The sequence below is a fragment of the Lepidothrix coronata genome, unplaced genomic scaffold (genome assembly GCF_001604755.1).
Source record: "Lepidothrix coronata isolate B3197 unplaced genomic scaffold, Lepidothrix_coronata-1.0 Scaffold170, whole genome shotgun sequence".
NCBI classification, from domain to species: Eukaryota; Metazoa; Chordata; class Aves; order Passeriformes; family Pipridae; genus Lepidothrix; species Lepidothrix coronata.
This window is the reverse complement of record NW_016690350.1, coordinates 192,531-213,458: the sequence shown is the minus strand read 5'-3', so window position 1 is coordinate 213,458 and position 20,928 is coordinate 192,531. Positions and strand designations below refer to the sequence as shown.

Genomic DNA, 20,928 nt, shown 5'->3' with positions numbered 1-20,928 from the left:
ATTTTTCTCTCTTTTATTGGTACATATTTTGCACATACTTACACAAAATTTTATGTGGTTTTTTTGTTCTTTACGCAATCATGTCTTTTATTTTTAATCACATAAACATGAGGGTTCTGTGGGATTTAATTATTCACGTATTGCATGTGTCCATTTAGATATATCCAGCATCTTATAGTAAAGTAATATGAAATTATTTATGAAATTATTTTACTATAATTCTTAATGTTGTTTTCATTTGCCTAAAGGAGGAAAAAACAACTGTTCTGCAAAATTTCTCTTATACATAAATGAGCCTTTTTCTGAAAAATTGTGAATATAATATAATGAGAGATGAGTGATGGGAAGATACACAAACCAAAGCAGAACAGAGAAAAAAAATTGAAAAATTATCTTAAAAATCTCAGTATCGATGAAGACTTGCTGGATAACATTCAGATTGCCTATTCATCCTGGTAACTACTTTTTCCTTTTTGTTTATCCATTTCACTTAATGATTTTCTGTGTATTGTTACAGACATCTCAACAGTGAGCATGCGCTGGATGATAGAAGTACAGCCCAATGTAGAGTACAAATGCAGGTTGTACAGCAGTTAGAGCTACAGGTAAAATAAAATTTATTTTAATATTACCTCAGTATTAATCAAATCCAATTCTCGACAGCAATAAAAAAAATGAGTTCTGCTTTTCCCCCTCTGATGGAAAACCAGCTTTCAAAACCTTCTGTAGTACTTCTAAAAACCGTCAAAAGAAACTGCAGCTTCATTTCCTCTTTTCTAAACCGTAACTTGCAAAGAAATAGGAAACTTAAACAGGCTGACTGATTGGAATCCCATCAGTATGTGTCTAATGCTCTTTATCCCACCTGGGGGGGTGGAGGGGGGTGAGCAGAATATGGTCCCCTTCACTTGGAGTTGTTGCTACCCAGGGGAAATGGTTGATGTTTATTTCAAAACGCTGCATGACTTGGCTTGTTTGGTGGTCTCTCATATACTAATACTCTCCATGTTGTTATATTATTATTATTATTACTACTATTATTTTTTGCCATTTGTAGCAAATAAGTTTTGTTCAAACTGCCAAAAGGGGGTAAATTGGAATATATTGATTGCGATGCAAAGGTATGAGCTGTTCGTGTAACTGCCTTTCAAACGCTTCCGAGTCTTTTCTGTCTCCCTGCACCTCGCTGCTCTGGCTGGGCAGCTGTGACAGTGTGTCTGTGTGTAGGCAAGAGGTTAGCAAAGAAGGGGAAATTAAAACAATGTTGTACATTATATAGTTACCAGCTATTGAAAAACCTATTTTGTATGCAAGACAGCAGTGTAGAGATATATGGAAAGCCTTGGGCTAAGTACAGAAGATAATTACATTTGGAATTTTACTGAGTTAAGTCATTTATAGCTTCAAATAGTTGGAGAGAAAAATCAGCAAAACCACACTTAAACTTCTTGTTGTTACTTTTCAAGATAAGCATTTTTAAAAAAATGCCTTTTATCTTCTTATCTTACAAATTACCCTTTTTCTTTCATAGATATTTCCTAAATTTTACTTTAAGGAACATGCTGGTCATGACACTCTTTCAGTATTAGCTGAAGCAATATAAACTATTTTAATACAAGTTTTATAAAAATCAAACTACCAGTCATAAAATATCAGAGTCTTGCAGAAAATGTTACGAGAAATGGTCTGTTATTTTATCAAGTTTCTCGGGAATTAGGAAAAAAAAATAAAAATCTACAGTCTTCCTGGTAAACTGAGATATGAGATAATCTTTCACCAAGGTGCAGTAATATTGAGGCTGAAGGTAAATCTAGATTCTTCAGTAACAGCTTGAAAAGCATTAATCCTTCTCTCCCACAGCCACTGAGAATGGCTGTGCCTGGAACTACAGGTGGATGCCCTGTGTTAACAGTTGCACAGGACAGTGATATTTGGTTACCACCCCTCCATAAGCCCTTGACAATACTTCTGGAAGGTTTATCAGCAGTGCATTCTGCTAGTTGCTGTAAATGACTAAGAGTTACAGCTTCACACCCATTTGGTGCTGGGAATGCCTCTGAGCTTGGAGTCAATGCAAGGGAAGGCAGCATAAGGTCCCCAAGACGAGACCATAATTTCAAAGGGGTAAGAGTGCCAAAAAGTTCTGGATTTGTTTTTGACAATCTGAGAGCAGTAGGTAGAATGAGCTGGAGACCTAATTTAGAAGGGGATGATGATAACAGAGACCATCTATGTATTGGCCAGCAAGGACAGGTGGAGGAAGAGGGTGGTCCTACTTCTGAAATGTACCTGTAACTTCCCTGTTTCCCTTCTCCTTTCATCCCATGTACCAGTCCTGTGATAGTTTAAAAATACCCTGCCTAAATACATTCAAGGGTTTGTCCTCCAGTACCTAGTTTGTGTGGCTGTAACCTGTTTTTGCACAGAACCATAATAAAACCAAAAGTCTGGCCCAACAGTGAGGTGTTCAGTGACATGGTCCGAAGACCTCACATAGTGGAGCATCACAAAGACGATGATGCTCCCCGAGCCCTGTGGAGGCTGAGTTGTGTGAGTTAGATACAAAAGGGAGCCATAGCCTCTCCCAGTGACCCACAGTGCTCAGCACTGGTGAGCAGCTGTGCCTTACAGTGGAGCTGTGAAGTATCACCTACTGTTCAGACTCCAGGACCATGGCAGGATCTACATATCACACCATTTCATGCATGTACAGCCCCATCAAAACAAATTCATTCCACCTGACAGGCACACTTCAGGGTTTGAGTGTGATGGACCCAAGTCCAAACCTTTACTTTTTTTCTTTATGCTCTTATTTATTTTATGCACAATAGTTTTATCAGTGTTACAGACAGAGTTAAGTGTAATATCTTTTAAAGAAAGTAATTTTGAATCAAAATTTTGGAAAGAAACAGGTCAGATCTATTTTGTGTTTGATTGCAAATGCCCTTTGCAAAAATCTTGAAGTTGGGTCTCAGCATTTCCATCACAAGCATACTTTAAAAATCACAGACAAGGTAGAGATCTTCTCATATTTCACTTTGTTTAAATCATCTTGACATGATCATTTGTTGCCATTATAAATAGTGAGAATTGGGCTGCTGGGTAAAACACAAACACAGGAACATATTCCTATCCCTAACTAGTTCTTAGCTGGAATAGAACATCCATTTTGCAGCACCACCTTTGAGTGGAAAAACATTTCAGGATAGCAACAAGGCTATGATAAGTTTAGAGAAATATCTTGCAATGGGACAAAATTAAGAAGCTGGCCATTTTCATTGCAGTGAAAACACTGCTTGGGCCTGCTTTCTTACAGCATCCATTGACGCTCTTGGCAAGTGGATCCTAAACCTTTATAGTGCACAGCCTAACTAGGTGTGGAATGGGAGGGCTGTGTCTTGGCTGCCTCTTGCATCGCCCATGAGTGGCTTCCTTCTCCTTTGTCTTTGGTCTGTCCAAAATTCTGCTGCTGAAGTGCTCTCCCCTTTTGATGTTGCTGTGCTCCTGTTGAATGCCCTCATGCTCATTTTCCCATTTCTGCTTCTTGCCATTATTTTCCATCTGGTTTTCCTCCTGTGCAATTTCTCCATCATCTAAGTCTCTAATGCCTTTTCTCTGGTTCCTTGATCACCCTGTTGCCTTGAGCCCATTCTGGCCTGTGCTTTCTGTGCTTTCCTCTCCTAGCTTTCCTACTGGTGTAGTTTTAGGATTTAACCTCTCCAGGACAAGGTCTGTGTCTTGGCGTCCAAGCTCACAAAGCTTATTACCTTGCTCTGGATGTGTTTTCTGTTGAACCACAGTTGGGCACCTGCATCATGCTTGTACCCCCAGAGGTGAGGGAAACCTCACAAAACCAGGCTTATCATGGAGAACTGGGTGGCCATCTGAGAACTCCCACCGTGCAGAGCTTTCCAAATGGATACAGGAAAAAAGAAAGACGCTTCAGATGGGACTGTATTATTTTCCTCATACACCCTGTACAGAGCAGATCCTTACATCCATGTCAGAACTGTCCTTGCCGAACAACACTATCAGTAGACCGAGAGCATTTTCCTGCTTGTTGACTAATAATCCCCGTTTCTGGACCATCTGCGCTCCGGTGGGTGCCACCAGTGAGAATTTGCTCCCACCAGTGGCCAGGCAACCCCTCGTGGCTTCTTTAGTATGGCCCCACTGACCAGAGAGGCTACTAGTGACACTCTAGTTTTATATCACTACTGCTTCCTGACCTAAGGGAAAAACAGTTTAAAGAAATTCTTCAGATTTTTTAACTTCTCTTCAGTGCTTTGAAACCGAGAGACCTCTATTTTTCATAATTTAAACTCCTGCCTAACTGGGTGAGTGTTTGAATTCCTAGACTATGACAAAATGCTAGCGTGTGTCTGCCTGAAATGTCGAGAGGATCTTTAATAACCTCCATCCACCAGTTTCGGCGTTAAAAGCATTGCTGAGACGATGAGTGAAAACACTACAAACAAGGACCCCGGCGGTGGGGAGGGGGGTGCAGGAAGCGCGGCAGGGTGTGCCCTGTGCTGCCCGGGTGCCGTCCCCTCCTGCCTCCGTGCCGGGGCTGGCAGGAAGCTCTCAGGTGCCTGCCTTTTGTTTATTTTGGCTACGAGATGTTGTTCTTCTGCAGTAGCCTGCGGACCAAAATTTAATGCACAGATGACCCCGCCAAGCAGCCCGTGTGCCCGGCGACTGCGAGGAATGAGGGATTGCACAACAGAGCTGCACGGAGAGCACAACTATTTCTTGGCTTCACTTGTTTTGTGTGAAGCATGGCAGCTGAGGGGTGAGCCCTCTCCTTCCTCTGGAGAGGTCCTTGGAGGACTCTCAGAGGGAGAACTTTCTCTGCAGCGCTTCAATAAGAGCCCATCACTGCCATTCGACTCTCCTGTGAGGGGTCCAGCACAGATCTGGGATGAGATTGCAGGAGATCTGCCGTAGGTGTCAGGTTTTCTCTCTTGCCTTTGAGGTTTTTGACCAAGAGCAGCCATTTGAAAAGCCTGGTGATTTTTGCTTTTGCATTTCCAGAGCGTGCAGTGGTGACACCATTTTTTCCTTTATTTAATTCCTGTTTTGGAAACTCACGTGCTGAGTTTTATCCCATCATGATGCCTTTCTGGCACTCTCAGAAACCCCTTGCCTTGAGAAGAGCAGGACAACCTTGACCATAAGGTTATGAATGGGGATTTATGACCAAGTCTCCTTTTATGTACACTTAGCCCAACTTTACTGCTACAAACAGATGACGATGATAAGGTGGGCAGGTTGTTTAAAGTTTTGCTGGAATGCAAGCGCAGTTCTCCCTTTGGCACCAGGAATCTGGCTTGTCTAAAGAAAAAACTCAGCTCTGCAAAAATTGTCATTTGTAAGAACCCGATCCAAGTCCTGTTGGAAGCAGAAACCTTTGTGTTGGGCATGCAGATTAATAGCACTCCATTTTCATTAGTAGTATTCTTAATATCTTTCCGCTGTAGTTTTTTTGAAGAGCGGCTGGAAAAAGTCATATTCACACATTCAGAAAATTCCTTGTTTCCAAAAATAATGAAATTTAGTATCTGTCCAGTGCACTTAAATGCATTGGGAAGCTGACCTGGCTATGGATGCCTGCAGTGATCCCGAGACTCCAGCTGCGGCCTGGTGTGGATCTCAACCATAAAATGCAAGAGACATCTAGACCAAGAGCTTTGCCCCAGCTCTTGGGCCTGAAGTGACCGATGAGAAAGGGCAAAAACATTGGTCCTGTGGCATTGGGTGCCCCGGGATGAGTGCTCTGGGGTGATTCCTGCTGCTTTCAGCCTTTTCCACCCCACTGCCCTCAGGATTATGCCAGAGGGATGCTGGCAACTCCCAGAGCAGGACCTGCCACTCGCTCGGGGTGCCCCTGCTGAGGTCCTAGCTTGGCTTCCCAGGGTGACCTGCCAAGGGCTCTGTCACCTTCTCGAGTAAAATCCAGGTGCTTTTGGAGCTGAGGCTGCCTGATGAGCCCCACAGAGCTGCCTCGTGTGGTTTAACCACCACTGTCTGCGCTTGCTGCATGTGCCACAAAGCCTGTAGGTGACATAAAGCCACAGCCCATCTGTGCTGCTTGTTTTCTGGTCTGAAAGGAGGAAAATGCATCCTGGAACCACTGCCCTGCTTGCTTTCTGCTGCGCCTCCTGAGCTGGAGTGGGGCTGGTTAATAAACATGATTCACTGTTGTCTTTTAGCTGTCAGGGCTGGAGTGAAGCTCTTGGTGCCAGCAGGTCTAGGTCTTCTCACTCGAGGGCTAATGCATTTTGCTTTGGGAAATAGTGACACCCAGCACCACACGTTAGCTTTACCTCACGAATAGGCCATATACAATTTCCAAACTACTCAGCAATAAAACTCTTCTGTCTCATGCCTCGGTGCCAGCTGTTTAATTAGGAATAAGCAGAGGCTGGGTTTTATTTGTGCGAGTAACAGAGGGTATTTTTTTTCTCTCTCCTTTCAGCTTGCAAAAGATAAAGAGCGCCTGCAAGCCATGATGACACACCTGCATGTGAAGTCAACTGAACCAAAAGCCACCCCTCAGCCCGTAAGTACAAACTTGTGCTGAAAACAAAAAACAATTCTCACAACAGACCTCTCTTTCCTGTTCCCCACTGGAGTCTGGCCCACTCCAGAGCCGGGTGAGGGGAGGAGATGTGAAGTGCAGTTGACTTTTGTCATCCCTCTCTCTTCAGGGAATTTCAAAGTCAAATTTTGTTCTAAAGGTGATGCACTGGGCCTTTTTCTGGCCTCATGTACTAGCCTGTGAGTCACTTTGCATCAGTCTGACTGGGATGAAATCTTAGGAAGTGTTAGGAAGGAGTTGTAATTAAATTATATTTAGTATATTTATTTTGCTTTCTCCTTGCACATTTTGATGATAATCACAGTTACCCAGTATCAGGTTTTATACTGTTGAAACTGAGAAGTGAAACCTTCTCCACCTCAGATTGCACTTTGAAAAAGGGGAAGCAGGGGAAGTAAATGGCTTTCCAGCCCAAGAAAACTCCTGGATACCCTCAAACCCACACAAACCCCCCATCTCCTTCCTTGACTGAAATGACTCTTCTTCTGGTGTTGTTTTCTCCCAACCTCTTAATGCTGAAAATGTTCCTTGGAGCTTCCAATGATTATTCAAAATGGAAAGAGTGCTTTGCTTCTTGATTTTAAGATTTGTAAGATTTAAAGGTACACTGGCTTTATTTGATTTTGCTTTGAGTCATTGTGTGAAAATTAATTGAGCGTTGACAATCTATAGTTAGTACCAGCAATTTTAATCAATATGCAATGATGCAGCATAATGACAAAGTATTGGTTTATCTGTTTTGACTGATTTTTTTTCTATAAATAAAGCAAACACACACCCATATATATATGATTTATGGTGATAGAAATAAAAAGGAGTCAGACTATTAACCCAGCAAATATGGTAGCCTGCCAAGATGCAGTTGGTAGACAAAATTAATGTCTGAAACAGAACACATTACAGAGATAGAGAACATAAAATCATTAAACACTTCGCGCACACATTTTTACTAGAAAAGGATTTCTCAGTTTCCATGTAGTTGGAAATAAATGGTTGCAGAAGTGCATAGGGAGGCTACTAGACAGAAAATTGCAGGCTATTCAGCAACACTGGAGCAGATGTCAAAGTCAACGGGAAATTTCCTTGCCTTTTTGGAGAGAGTTGAGTGGTGCATATAAACCCTTCCATTTAAGCTGTAGAGATGTCTAAAATTGCCTGATCCAGTGGACACCAGCCCTCTAGAGTGGAATCTACTGACAGTGTCTATAAAAATAGCATTCTTCTAGTTCCTCACATCCATCTCAGCCTGAATGCAAATACTTCAACGCGTTGTTGGCAAAGTGCGTAGACCCAACAGAACGGGGAGGAGGTTTGGTTTCTGTAGCTCTTACTGGATTAAAAATTAAAACAGCGGAATAATCTGGGAGTCTCAAAGCACTCTGCCTTGAGGCCTTTCATAACAGCAGTGCCCCTCAGGAGGAGGGATTACAAACCGAAGGGAGGAAATCGTCAGAAGGCGAGCGGGGTTTGGCAAAGGCAGCTCATGACCGATGCGCGGCCACGGAGGGCAGGAAGCTTTGGCGGGGCTTGTAGGCTACGGAGATACCAGGCGGTGTCGCCATGAAGATTAGTGTTAACAGCTAATAAACAGGGAAAAGCAGCGGAAAAAAAACCTTGAACGCAGGGGGAAAAGGGCTGTCTTGATTAGTGTTAAAAATGTTTTACATTCTGGAAAATTATAGCTTTGTTGGGGACCTCCTACTAAATTTATTTTTAACTGCTCTATTGAAAATTCTGTACCACTAGTCAACATTATCTCTCAGTTGCTCAGCACAGTGTTTCTTTATTAAAAGAAATAGGCATGAATATTTTTGACTGAAAAATTAATAGCTTTTGAATTCATACACAGCAGGTTTTCTTTTGCAAAGAAGTCCAATATCGCTGCACAGCACTTCTATAACCATTTATTTAGAGTCCAAGTCAAACCTTTGACAGCTAGAGCAGTGTTACAAGCCAACATAAAGAACTCCAAGATGTAAACCAACAATAGGCAGTCTGTGTGAGGTTTGCCATTGTCAAATACATAGATTGTTTGGATTAGTTTATGTAAATGTACTGTTGTATTACCCTTTGGAAAAAAAAAGATCACATTTGTGTATGAAAAGTGGTTTCGTTCACAGGCAGCATTATAAATTCCTTATCCTTTAACTTACATGTTAGAAGTAAAAATTGGTGCCTGACAGGCCTATATTGTGTGGCACTCTGTTGTTGGATTGAAACTGCCTTCTTTTCATTTATTGAAATATAGAAAAATTTATTATAGATACCATCTGATAAATCAGAAATTATTAAAATATGTATAGGTGAAGCATTTGAAAATTAATTATAAAATGTAGAAGTATAGTGTTTTGCATAAATTGTGCTTTCCTAGTGAAAAAAATACACAGGCATTGCATAGACTCTGTTAGACCCTCATCCTTTTAACTCAGTGGGATAGGACTTTGGTAAAAAGATCTGATGACCATTATTGCAGTGCAAAGTAGTCTTTACATCCAGTAATTAATTTTTTTTCTGCCAACATAACTAATGCAAGGTGTATGTTAGAACTAATATATTACGGTGCTTTGGTGATTTTAAAGGAAAAGGCGGCTGTGAATCCAAACATAGCAGTGAATTGGGATTTAAAATTACAGCCTTTTCATGACTGAGGAAATGTTTTTATTCTACTTAAAGGATCTTAATGCTTGTTTTAAACTATTTTGCTACTGGCAAGTTATATGGGTGTCTGTGTTAACCACATGCCGTGTGTAATCCACACTGACCAGTGGTACCATATTTATTTGCCTTTTGGGCTCTGGGCAGTAGCTGAGTGGGTGGTGTTGGACCAGTTGGACCACAGCCAAGTTCTTGATGGTTGTGCATTAGTTCAAAACCCAACCCAGCTTTGGATAAGGGTTGCTTGTCTGGTTTAGCCATGTCCATCCATCTCATACCCACCTTTGGGTGGCTTTAGCTTCTTACAGTAATACTGAGCTTAAGGGTGGTGGAGTGGCCCCTGCATTTTAGCCCATCTAGATATCTGTTCATTAAAGTTCTCTAGACCTACTGAAGCTGATGAGATTCAAGCACCTTCCTATGTAGTGTGATGGTAGATGGCCCACATCCCTGGCAGATGGGTACCTGGGCAGGGAGGTCGCTGTCCGTGCCTGGTGTGCTGCTCCCAAGGGGCTTCTGGGCAGGGAGGAGGGGGTGTGGAGGAAGAACACTCCAGGAGCTGGGGCAGTGCTCAGGACGACCTTTAAAGATGCCCAGCTTTATAATGAAAATGCTCAATGGCAGCCCTTTTAAAGAAAATTGAGGAATCTCACAACTTAACACTCCGGGCAGGCAAAGTTGTTCCTCTTTGTGCTACACGTGTTGTTTTGGTGGGACTAAAGGCCTGACTCTAGTGAGAACAAAGCTGTCTGAGACAGAGTATGCTGTGACGTGTTCCGGTGAGGTGAATTTTTTTCAAGGTAAAAAAACCAAAACCACAACACAAAAGCCGGAACAACAATTTCTCAAGAATTGTCACCCTGGTTTTGCTATTAAGAAACCTTCCCCGACATGCTCTTTTCATCGGTGTTAGCCATCAGCATAATAGGTTCAAATGGAAATGTGCTTTCTTTTGGGAGGATTAACTTATGTCGAAGTTCATAGGAAGGGAGGGAGAAGGAAAAAGCATCAACCAACAAGTAATTCTTCATACTAGGTGTTATAACCATCTTTTAAAAATAGAAAACTTTTAAAGACACTTTGGCACTTTAAATAAGATGCACTGCTAGATATCCCTTCTTTAATGTACCTTTTTTTCCCCTTAACCATAGCAGTTATGATTGTTTTGAAATACTGTTTTTAGCAACTGTAATAACAAAGCATTAAAAAAAAAAAGAGTCTTTTAACTGTTGAGGTAATGACTGAGCATTTTAGCTGCTGTAGCCGTACTTTATAGTTTGAAAAAATAACGATACGCAGCAATAAAGAGAGATTCTCAAGCACAACAAAAGCTGTTTTTATATACTGGTTTTCATTAAGTCTCACTCCTCAGCTTCAGTTTCCTTAGTATTTCTGCCAATAACAACACCTGCTAAGTGATTGCTGCCTGCCAGGCTCTGCATCCAATACACTAATGTGTCCAGGCTGAAACAGGGAGAGGAAGACACAGCATTGAACTAAGTTTTAGGCCGAGTATTCACTTTCTCTCTCGCCCTCGGTGTTAAGAAAATGAGTTTCTGCTCCAGAGTATTTCAGTTCCAGGAACTCAGTGCAGATAAATCCTCAGCCCCAGTTGGGCCCAGAGCAGCAGCTTCCATCACAGAGGAGTCACTGCCCTGCAGCAGTGGGTATGGCCCCACCGTGACACTTAGAAACATATATATATATATATATATATATATATTTCTTCTTTTAAAAGAGTTTCAGGGCTATTTTTATGTGCAGCCACTATTGTCATGTAAAATGTTTACACAAAAAAAAAAAATCAGACTTAGCCCTGGTGGGAGAGCCACTTACTGGAAATCTATTTTACAGGGTGAAGGAGAGGGTTGCCTCTCTGCCTTGTTTATACCTAAAGAAAAAAGAAAATGACTCAGTTTTCACCTTTAATAGGAAGACATGACTGTTTCTTGAAAGGGAAGGTTAAGAATAAAATCCTAAGCAGGATATTGAATGCTGAAACAATTATGGCATTTATGATGAAGTCAAAACAGTATGAGGAAATATTCTCAAAAACCAAAACTGAATGAAGGAACCAACAAGGTTCAGTGATTGAATTTGCAGAATTTTAGGACCTGAAACTGTTATGGGCCTTGGTGGGTTTTCCGTTGTTTTTTTTCCTTCTTATTTTTGGTTGGGTTTTCTTTGAAGGCTGGAAGAAATCCTCCCTTCCCCCCATCCCCAGTACAAACATTACAAAAACATTTAACTCCTTGGTGCAAGGGTGTACTCAGAGAGCACCCACGTTGTGTCTTGCTGCAGTGCAAGAGCACTTGAATGTTGAAGTTCTCACTCTGTGACTCGGGCTCCCTTCCCTCTACCAGCAGCGATACCTCATCCAAAAATTACGGTATGTGGGAAACAGGCTGTGTACAAAATACCAACTCGAACAACTTTTCTAATCATAGTAACTTGTTTTTAAATAGCAAATGCAAACAGGGAGAAACCGTGTCGAGTTTCCATCAGGAAAAGAAACCCTCCCAGCCCAGTCCCTCCCTGATCTTTGCCCTGCACAGTCATCCATGGCCGTTTCCACGTTTCTAATTGACGCCAATATTAAGATTTAATAGTTTACCATTCAGATTAATAATTCAAGATGGCAACAAAACCAACACCATTCATAATTTGTTATTCTGCTCTAATTCACAACCGATTTTTCAGCCTTGGCGCTATCGATGCAACAAAGAAAGCAGCAGTGAAGGCTGCGGAGGGAGCGCAGCCCTCTCCTCCCTTACCCTGGCTCGGGTTTGGGGAACCCAGCTGGAAGAGGAGCATGTCATCAAATAAAACACGGAAAAAGGAAAAACTTTGCTAGCAATGGACAAGGTCGTGTTTCATTAACTTGTTGGTTCAGGCTCACAAATGGTCGTCGGAGGTGAAACGCGGCAGACTCGCTGCGTTCCAGCTTTTTGTTCTCTCTTTCCTCACAGACTGCAGTCATGTTTAATTTGGAAACTGGGCTCCTTTGGCAAATTAGCAATTAGAACAATTTTGTGGGAATATGTATATGTGTCATTAGGTTTCCTGCAAATTAATAGCGAGAGCAGAGGTCAGGCAGAAATTTTCCACTTGACTGCAGCTCCTCTGTTGAGATTTGGCACTTTGTTTTGGAACGGCCACAGCTGCTCAAAGCCACAGTCTTCCTTTAGGAACTGTCTTTTAATTAGTTTACCTCATAGCCATTATTACAAATATTACTGCCTCCCCTCCTTGAAATAAAATTACTGTTTCTACAAAATATTCCGGTGACATCTTGCACCACTGCACATTGATGGTGGGGTCACTTGGATGCAGCGTTTAATCATTAGATCACCTCCATAAGCATCTCCTAATTAGAGTCCTTACAATACAATTTTATCTGGTAATTAGCTGAGATTGGCTGCTTCCTCTGTAGCTTATTAGTGGCAGCCCAGCAGTGGGTGTGAATCACAGTGTCATTTGTCAAGCCTGTTAAAGCCCCCCCCTTTGCTCGTCCTCTTCTGTGTTTATTCCTCGTCGCTACCTACGCTGAAAAGCCTAAAGAAATTTAACTTGATTCAGATTCTTTAAGCAGGGAACACTGACCTTTGTGGATCCTTTCTCACAGTTCCCTAGTAGAAACAGATTAAATGTTAAGTTTTTACATGCTGAAAAAGGAAGGGGACTCTTTTGAAATGGAGTAGTTGGAGCCGTAATGATGAAGCAGGAGCAGTGATCTTTCCAACAGGAGGGCCCGGCTGCTGAGCCTGCGCTGAGAAGGGCACTTAAAATTGATGCAGATTTCCTCGCAGTTATTGGACTGTTAAAATGTCCATTTAGAAACTGAGATAAAATACAGTAGATTTAATTTCATGGTGAGACCTGTCAGTTGCACTATTATTATCATCACTGGTCCTTTTATCATATGTAATAGATGGATAGATGGATAACAGGGAGACATTACTATCTATATGTCCCTAATCAGTGTCCTTAAATCATGCCAGTCAATGAGCGGACTGGGCAGCATGTGGTGGCAGTGCCTGGCACCATGAGGTTTTAAACAGGTGAGCTCAGCTCCAGGCTGCAGGTAGTGGTTCAGACCAGAATAGGGCTCTGGGAAATTGATACCTGTATTTAACCACCATCATCCCTCTCTGGCTTCACACTCTGTGGCTTTGCCACAAAGTGTTAAATATTTCCCACTGGAAGGCGAGTTGTTTGTAAGCACCTGCACAGAAAGGTGAATGTTTGCAGGTCTGCTGCTCACCACCTCCCACCCTTGGGGCACCATTGCAGCCCTGTGGCACCAGCCTGTGCTGGGTGTTTGTGTCCAGGGCTTCCCTCAGCTCACTCCTTCTCACCATCGGGAGGGAAAAGCAATCACAATTTATATTCCCTCGATTGCCCCCTTTCTGTGAGTGATGGGCTTTTTGCGTTGGTATCTTCTCTGTAATGCTACAGCTCTTTATTTTCCACTACCTTTGTTTTGGATAAATCCTATTATTTTTATAAAGAAACGTTATTTGTGGCTATTAACTTGTATGAGGGCTGCTAATAGGAGTTTTCTTATCTGGGTACTTTCATACGAGGAAAATTAATACAGTGCCTTATGGATAAACATGAGATATTTGGGGGCATAGCTGCATCGTGTGCCTTGCCTTCATCTCTGAAGGTTTAATGTCCTGCAAAAGAAGAATTTTAATCACGAACAAAAGTTGTAAAATTCTGGCCCTGTTAAATTCAGTAGGAATTTTGCTACCAACTTCAATGAGGTCAGGATTTCACCAATATTATTTGCAAAACTGCCTAAGGGAAGGAAATGTGAAAGTAGTCAAAGAGCCCTTTTCTCAGTCTTCTTCTCTGATGTTGTAGTTAAGGGATCGGATTGTTTGTTTAAAATACTTCAGCAGGAGTGACCTATTGAGACTGAGCGTCGTCTTTCAAAGGACGTTGTAGGGCAAAAAGAAAGGGTCGGGGAGGAATGTGGATGCTGGTTATATAAACAGGGTTGTGTATCGAAAACACTCTGGTTGGAGCTGGGTTTGATACCCAATCCTGGGGGCAGGTGTGTTTTACAGCCTGCTGGGGCACGGTGCCACATGAGTGGGGCTGGGCTTCGTGCAGGTAATGCTGATGCCTTCCATCCTGGGAGGAAAAGAAAGAGTGGTGCCACTTGTGCTGGGCTGAACGCTCACAGTATTTCATGCACTGTGATTAATTAAATTATTCCAGTGTTAACCTACTCTGGGCTTTGCTTTTAAAATGGATGAACAGAGAAGAGAAAAAAAAAGAAAAAGAAAAGCCCAAATGCTGAAGAGAGATATTGCATTTCTCCCTAGCACGTCCCTAGGAAAGTCTTGCCTTTTATTTTAAGCCTTATGCCTTCAATGAAATATCCAAGAAGACTGATTAGAAGCCATGCATAATGATGGAATGGAAATCAGAGAGGTGTGGGGTTTAGACTGTGAAACAATGAAACTTGAAGTAAAATATTAAAACGATTATGTACTGTGCGAGATCTTGCTTTAAGGTTTAGATAAAAATTCATGATTTGTACTTCTGGCAGCAGGCTACATTGTTCTGTTTTTTAAACCTATTCGGAAATGTATATATTTATTTCCCTTTGGTGTCTCCTAAAGGAGATGTTAGAGCAGCACTTTGTGCCGAGCGCTCAGGCTGTGGGGTCTGCTCCGAACTGAGGGACACTCCACGTGAAGAATTTTCTCCGCAGCCCTTAATTATCCGGAAACGCTGTTTGTAACGAAACCCTCGTCCTTCCCTCCGCAGCTGAATCTGGTATCGAGCGTCACGCTTTCCAAGACCGCGTCCGAGGCGTCTCCGCAGAGCTTACCTCATACTCCCACCACCCCGACTGCACCCATCACTCCTGTCACGCAGGGACCGTCAGTCATCACTACCACGAGCATGCACAACGTCGGACCCATCCGGAGGCGGTACTCGGATAAATACAACGTCCCCATTTCTTCAGGTAAGGGGGTTCCGGTGGCACAGCCCCCCGTGTGATGGGGGCACTTGCTGTTGCCCGTGGCCCAGTGGCACCAGGCTGTGATGATAACAGAACAACTGCTCTTATTTAGCAGATATTGCCCAGAACCAAGAATTTTATAAGAACGCAGAAGTTAGACCACCATTCACGTATGCATCTTTAATTAGACAGGTAAGCTGAGCCAAACACACGCGTTCGGATTAGGAAAAAAAATGCCTCCCTATATGTGCACACTCTGGATTAAATAGATTTTCAAACCTTTGGTATGTAAGCATGCTCAAATGCTCAAACCTTTACTATAAGGGTTTTTAGAACTGCAATATATAACATAATTGCTTTTGATTAAGTATTACAATACGATGTGATTATTAGGAAATTCATTTCACACAACAGTGAAAATGAGCCTGTTTAAAGATGGCAAGTCAATTATCACAAGCTACAGTAATCTCTGATCCCTAGAATTAATCTGAGCTCTAAATAATTACTGAGCTTTAATCAGCTAGTGAAATGTTTTGCATTTCTCTTTGATTCTGCTTTATGAATGACTAATAAATTAATATTTCTGTAAGGAAACAGAAATAAAAACTCAAAACAATTAGATAATTCCATTTTGAATTTTGCCATTGAACTGTTAAATACAGCCATTAATCTTAGTTCATATTGTGAAAACCCTCCTTCGGATTTTTTTGCTCCAGATCTCTTCTTTTTCATTCTTTCTTCCTTTTCTTCTCTTTTTGTGTGGGGTGAAGTAAAACTGTGAGTGTATTTTGTACTGGCGTGCTCGTAACTGATCTTGCAATCGCTTTGCTTCACAAGGCCATCCTGGAATCTCCCGAAAAACAGCTAACACTAAATGAAATCTACAACTGGTTCACGCGAATGTTCGCTTACTTCCGACGCAACGCGGCGACGTGGAAGGTAAGCCCGAGCCCGCCTCTGCCTCTTGCCTTTGCTGTCTGCCATGTACAGAACAGGCACTGCTGATGACATAACAAATTGTACCGACATGTGGACAGGAAAATTTAGATCGGCAGTTTTGACACTCGCTGGGTGCCTTATCTGCAGGAACAATTCGATATTTGGCAGAAAAATTCTTCTGCCTTTGAAAACCACTAATTGAATCCCCATTATTGGCTTTTATGTTCTGTGATTATGCCACGAGTTCCTCTGTGTGGTTGCTACGAGCAGGGAAACTCAAGCCCTTCAGCTGGAACGTATTAGAAAAGGGGAAAAAAAAAAGTAAAAAAAAAAAGTTCTTGTGTCAGAAGATATACTGTTTGTCTTTTTAGTTATGCAGGCTGTAATCACAACAACCACTTCTTTTCCCTAGGATCTATAGATCAGTGGATTTCTTTCCTCAGTCAGTTCACTCATAACTACATATACAGCTCTGTTACAACCTTCCTCTCTGTTTTTTTTTAATCATACAGCAGAAGCTCATTGAATGTAATATGCAAGAAGCAAACTCCACAATAAGAAATGTCTTTAACAGAAATAAACTTGGTTTTTGGCACTTCAGTTTCTTTCCATCACTACCACAGATATTGTTAGGTAAAAGGTTTGGGGAGTTAATTTTATATTTTGGAGGGGCCACTCTTTCCCTTATATATAGCACTTTAATATCCACATTGGCTTCTGAATCCAGTGCAATTACTAATGAATGAATCAAATAACAGGATCTTGCATCACTGTAAAACTTGCACCCTGGTACTTGGACCCCTCTTAATCTAGACAGCTCTCTTCCTCTCAGACAACTTCAAATGACCAGGTAGGATGAATAGGTCCCATACATGCTGTCCCATCAGCTCTTTCTGTTTTCCCTGTCTCAGCCTGCATTTAGGATTAATTCCTTCAGAGGATGGAGCTAAAAATGGTCCTTGGAAGTTAGCTTGGTTTTTAGTGGCATGGTTTGCTTTTAATTCAGATCCCAGCTCAATTTTGTACATATTCAAACTTGGTCTAGAAGCTCTTAAGTTCAGGAAAAGTTTCTGTGATTGCTGCTTTGATTCTTCCCTGCAGTTGGAAAACATGAGCAGTGTTTCACTTTGCAGCTTCCTTACTATCCAGAAAGGAAATTAACTTTCCCTGATTTAAGATCCTTTTAGACCTGCCTGTCTTTTGCTGCTGGAGTGGTTCCAGTAGGACTTTCAGCAGCTGCAGGTGTGGGTGCTAAAGTAAAAATCCTATTTAGTTCCAGCAGCAAAGGGAAGTGGAGGGAGGAGTGGAAGAAGGCAGCAGGCAGCCCTGGCTGTATCTCCTGTGAGGCTAGTTTTGGGAATTAGCTTTCTGCATCCCATAAAATCCAGTCCCAGAAGCCACATGCAGATAGAGAAGAGGAGCAAAGAGGCTGAGCTACAGATCCTCGGGCTTGCAGAAGGGCAGGGTGTGTCCTGGGGAGATCCCTCCTTGGACACCTTGACTTTCTGCAGGTGTCCAGGTCCTGTTTCCTGTAACAGGGAAAAGGAAAGCTTCACCCCAGATCCAGCAGCACCAGCAAAATTGACAACTGTTAGGAGTAATGCAGGTTTTTGTGCTGGAGACTGCTCAGATTTCTGCCAGCCTTCAGGAACAGCAGGGATGAAAATGCAGCCCTGGATTGGCATGATGGGAAGCCCACGGGGCGCAGAACGAGCACAAGGGGCTAATTGCAGAATCAGAATAATTTGAATATATATGTGCTGATTTGCGCTCACCTTCAGCTAATGCTTAGGGGGCGTTTGGGTCAGTGTTCCCCAAGTTTAGGGTCAGGGTTTGGTGAGGGAAGGCTTCCCTGAGCCCTATTTCAAAAACACAGAAGAGTGCAGGAATAAAGACCTTTAAAAAATGAACCTCTTTCCCAAAATGCAGTACGGCAGAGCCTGAGCAGTTATTAAAATAACAAACCCTTTCATTTACTACATTCAAGCATGTTCAGGGTAATTTTTCTGCAAAAGTGGCTTGCATACAAATATTTTTAACAAGGTAAATATATAATCTTACAATAATAGCTCCTAATTTTTCTGTTAAGCTGATTGCTGGGGGAGCACTGTGAACTGGTTCTGACAGGTCAGAGGCAATGTCTGTTTGCTTTTATTTTTTGGAGTAATTTGCTGGCACTGAGTCACAGCCATGAGGCACAGGCTGCAGGTGTGGCTCCAACACGTTGGGGTATTGTTCAAATAAAACTGTTAGATAGCAAGTATCCAGAGGCAGGGGAAACACAACAATTTCTTTCTGGCATGAATTCCTTAAATAAGGGATCACATGGAAAATAGGAAGTGAGGGCAACACTTCGTGGATATCTTGTAAACACTCGTCTGTTTCAACATATCAAGAGCCCAATCCTGCAGCCTTAACCATCAATTGCACATGGACTTCAAGAGAACAAGAACAGACTGTAAAGTATTTCTCCAACATTAAATTCATTTAAAGGAGAACACAAATATTTCTGCTCAACCCTGTATTTAGAGACTATTTACAAACTCCGAGGACTCCCTTCGCTGAGCTTTGCCGTGTGTGTTTGATCAACTGCTGTATGAACCACAAGATCAGTTTTCACTGGGGGAAATAGTGTTATTATTCTTACATTTTGCTCCAGACTTGACAGTGTTCCCATTTTCACAGGAAACTGCCTGAGTTACCCAGATGTGGGCCAGCAGCCCTGTGTCGGGTTGCACTAGTGCGGCACCCACCAGCAGTTGCTGAGCTGGCTGATTTTAGCTCGTAAGGTGTGGGGCGTTTACATGTTTTTCCTCCACCTCAAAATCAGAGATTTTGCCAAAAATGTCAACAGTAGTGAAATCTGGAAGAGGTGGGAGGGAAAAAAAAATCATTAAAAAATAAGAACAGAAGAAAGTAAGAGCAGAAGGAAGCAGCCCTGATGGACAGGTTGATTTTCTGCTAGATTTTCTGCCTTGCTGAGAGGAAAAGCATATTCAAGGTTTATTTTTCCACCCGTTCAGAAGCAGATCAGTGTGGAAAAGCCGAACTGCCTGGATTGGGCACCTACAGCCAGAGGAGATGCAGTCAAGCATCTGCTGAGCAAAGGCAGTTCAAAACCCAAATCTTCCACCCGTATTGGGGTGGAAGTGTGAAGACTGCACTTGCCATGGCAGGGAATTGGAGAAGGAGAAGAAGACTCTTTGCCTTCCCCTCCCAGCACACACACCACCGCCTCCTAATTTCCATGACAAATGCTCTGTGCATACCCTTTGTTTGCACAGTGATTTAGACATTCATGATTAGAGCTGCCTTTCACCATCCAGTCCCCATGTTCATGAAAAAAAGGATGATGATGATGATGTCGGAAGGAAAAAAATTGTCGTCTCCTGGTTTCCTAGACCCAGGCCATGTGTTTGGCTGGCTTTATGCGTGCTAATGAGTCAACCAGATTGACTGAATCAATGGTGCCAGTGAGAATGGAGTTTGTTCGCCTGCAGATTTTCCGCAAATGGCGTCTTCTGTTTTCCTGGTTTCCCAAGCAGTGCTGGGGACAAGCTCCATGTACAAATTCCCTGAACAATGGCTTCGTAGAATCATAGAGTCATTTAGGTGGAAAAATTCCTTTAAGATCATCGAGTCCAACCATGGCAGTGGGGTATTTGCTCAGAAAACTCCTGAAACAGGGAAGGAGCATGGCACTCAATTTGAGGAGTAACAAGGCTCTCATCACCGTCTCAGAGGGAGCAGGGATGGCAAAGCCAGCAGCCTGCAGTGACATACTGAGGTGTCTCATTGTGTCCAGCCTCAGCATGTTGAAGGGGTTGGCTGGGCTCATCCTTCCTGATGCAGGACAGACGTCCAGGCATCGGATGCCATGAGCGTAGGTCCCTCTGCATGATGAACTGTGGGGATATTATCACTTTGTTTTGGAGAGCCCTCCTCATGTTTTCACTTGGCAGAGGCTCAGATCAGTCACTACAGTAGTCTGCCAGAAATAGGAGCCAACTTCCATATAAGAGCAAGCCGTGGAGGCAGGAGTCGGTGCCGGCCGGACGGTGGGGTGCTGCCGAGGCCCTGGTCCGTGCCGTGGGTGTGGAGGGAGGTTCAGCACCTGATTCACATTAGCCCAGCTGTGGGAAACCGCAGCAACACCCGCTCCAGTGCCTCGCTGCTAAATCCAGCCGTCTGTACTTACATGAAATCCTTTCTGTTCTTTCTAACTGCTTTCTTTTCCAGGAAGGGAGAAAATTCTCTTTGCAGAGCGTATATATTTGTTTTGAAAACGTCTAAGCAATGTTCCTCTTGTGTTGTGTATGAAATGTGCTGTATTCTACAATGTGCATGCTTAAAATGATGGCTGTTCTCAGTCACACTGGGGATAATTGATAAGAATAACTTGAATTTTTAATCTTGGGTTTAAGCTTTCGTATTTATTTTGTCTTTGCAAAATAAGATGTAAAGAGACGGGGAAAGCGAGCGGGTGCGGGGAGGGGAAAGGGGCTTAACATTGCAAAATGAGAACTGTCAAGCTGACTGTGCTGCTGTTCTTGGACAATGATGAGCATTTTCTCATAGAAGGTTTTTGAATGTTTTCTCTTTTATACTTGCTGCAGAATGCAGTGCGTCATAATCTTAGTCTTCACAAGTGTTTTGTGCGAGTAGAAAACGTTAAAGGGGCAGTATGGACAGTGGATGAACTAGAGTTCCAAAAACGAAGGCCACAAAAGATCAGTGGGTATGTCCACCA

General features: G+C 42.5%; 1 protein-coding gene across 27 annotated transcripts in view; it reads left to right on the top strand.

Moving 5' to 3' along the window:
- The window catches only part of FOXP1 (forkhead box P1), a 382,197-nt gene that overhangs the window by 344,549 nt on the left and 16,720 nt on the right, over positions 1-20,928 (top strand). For 24 of the 27 annotated variants that reach the window (XM_017829858.1, XM_017829853.1, XM_017829855.1 and 21 more), the window contains 6 exons: positions 518-605; positions 6,479-6,562; positions 15,041-15,242; positions 15,352-15,431; positions 16,077-16,178; positions 20,795-20,916. In XM_017829858.1, the coding sequence (XP_017685347.1) occupies positions 518-605; positions 6,479-6,562; positions 15,041-15,242; positions 15,352-15,431; positions 16,077-16,178; positions 20,795-20,916 (678 nt within the window). The remainder of the gene's footprint in view (positions 1-517; positions 606-6,478; positions 6,563-15,040; positions 15,243-15,351; positions 15,432-16,076; positions 16,179-20,794; positions 20,917-20,928) is intronic. The other 3 variants (XM_017829876.1, XM_017829874.1, XM_017829871.1) reach the window with 1 other exon arrangement.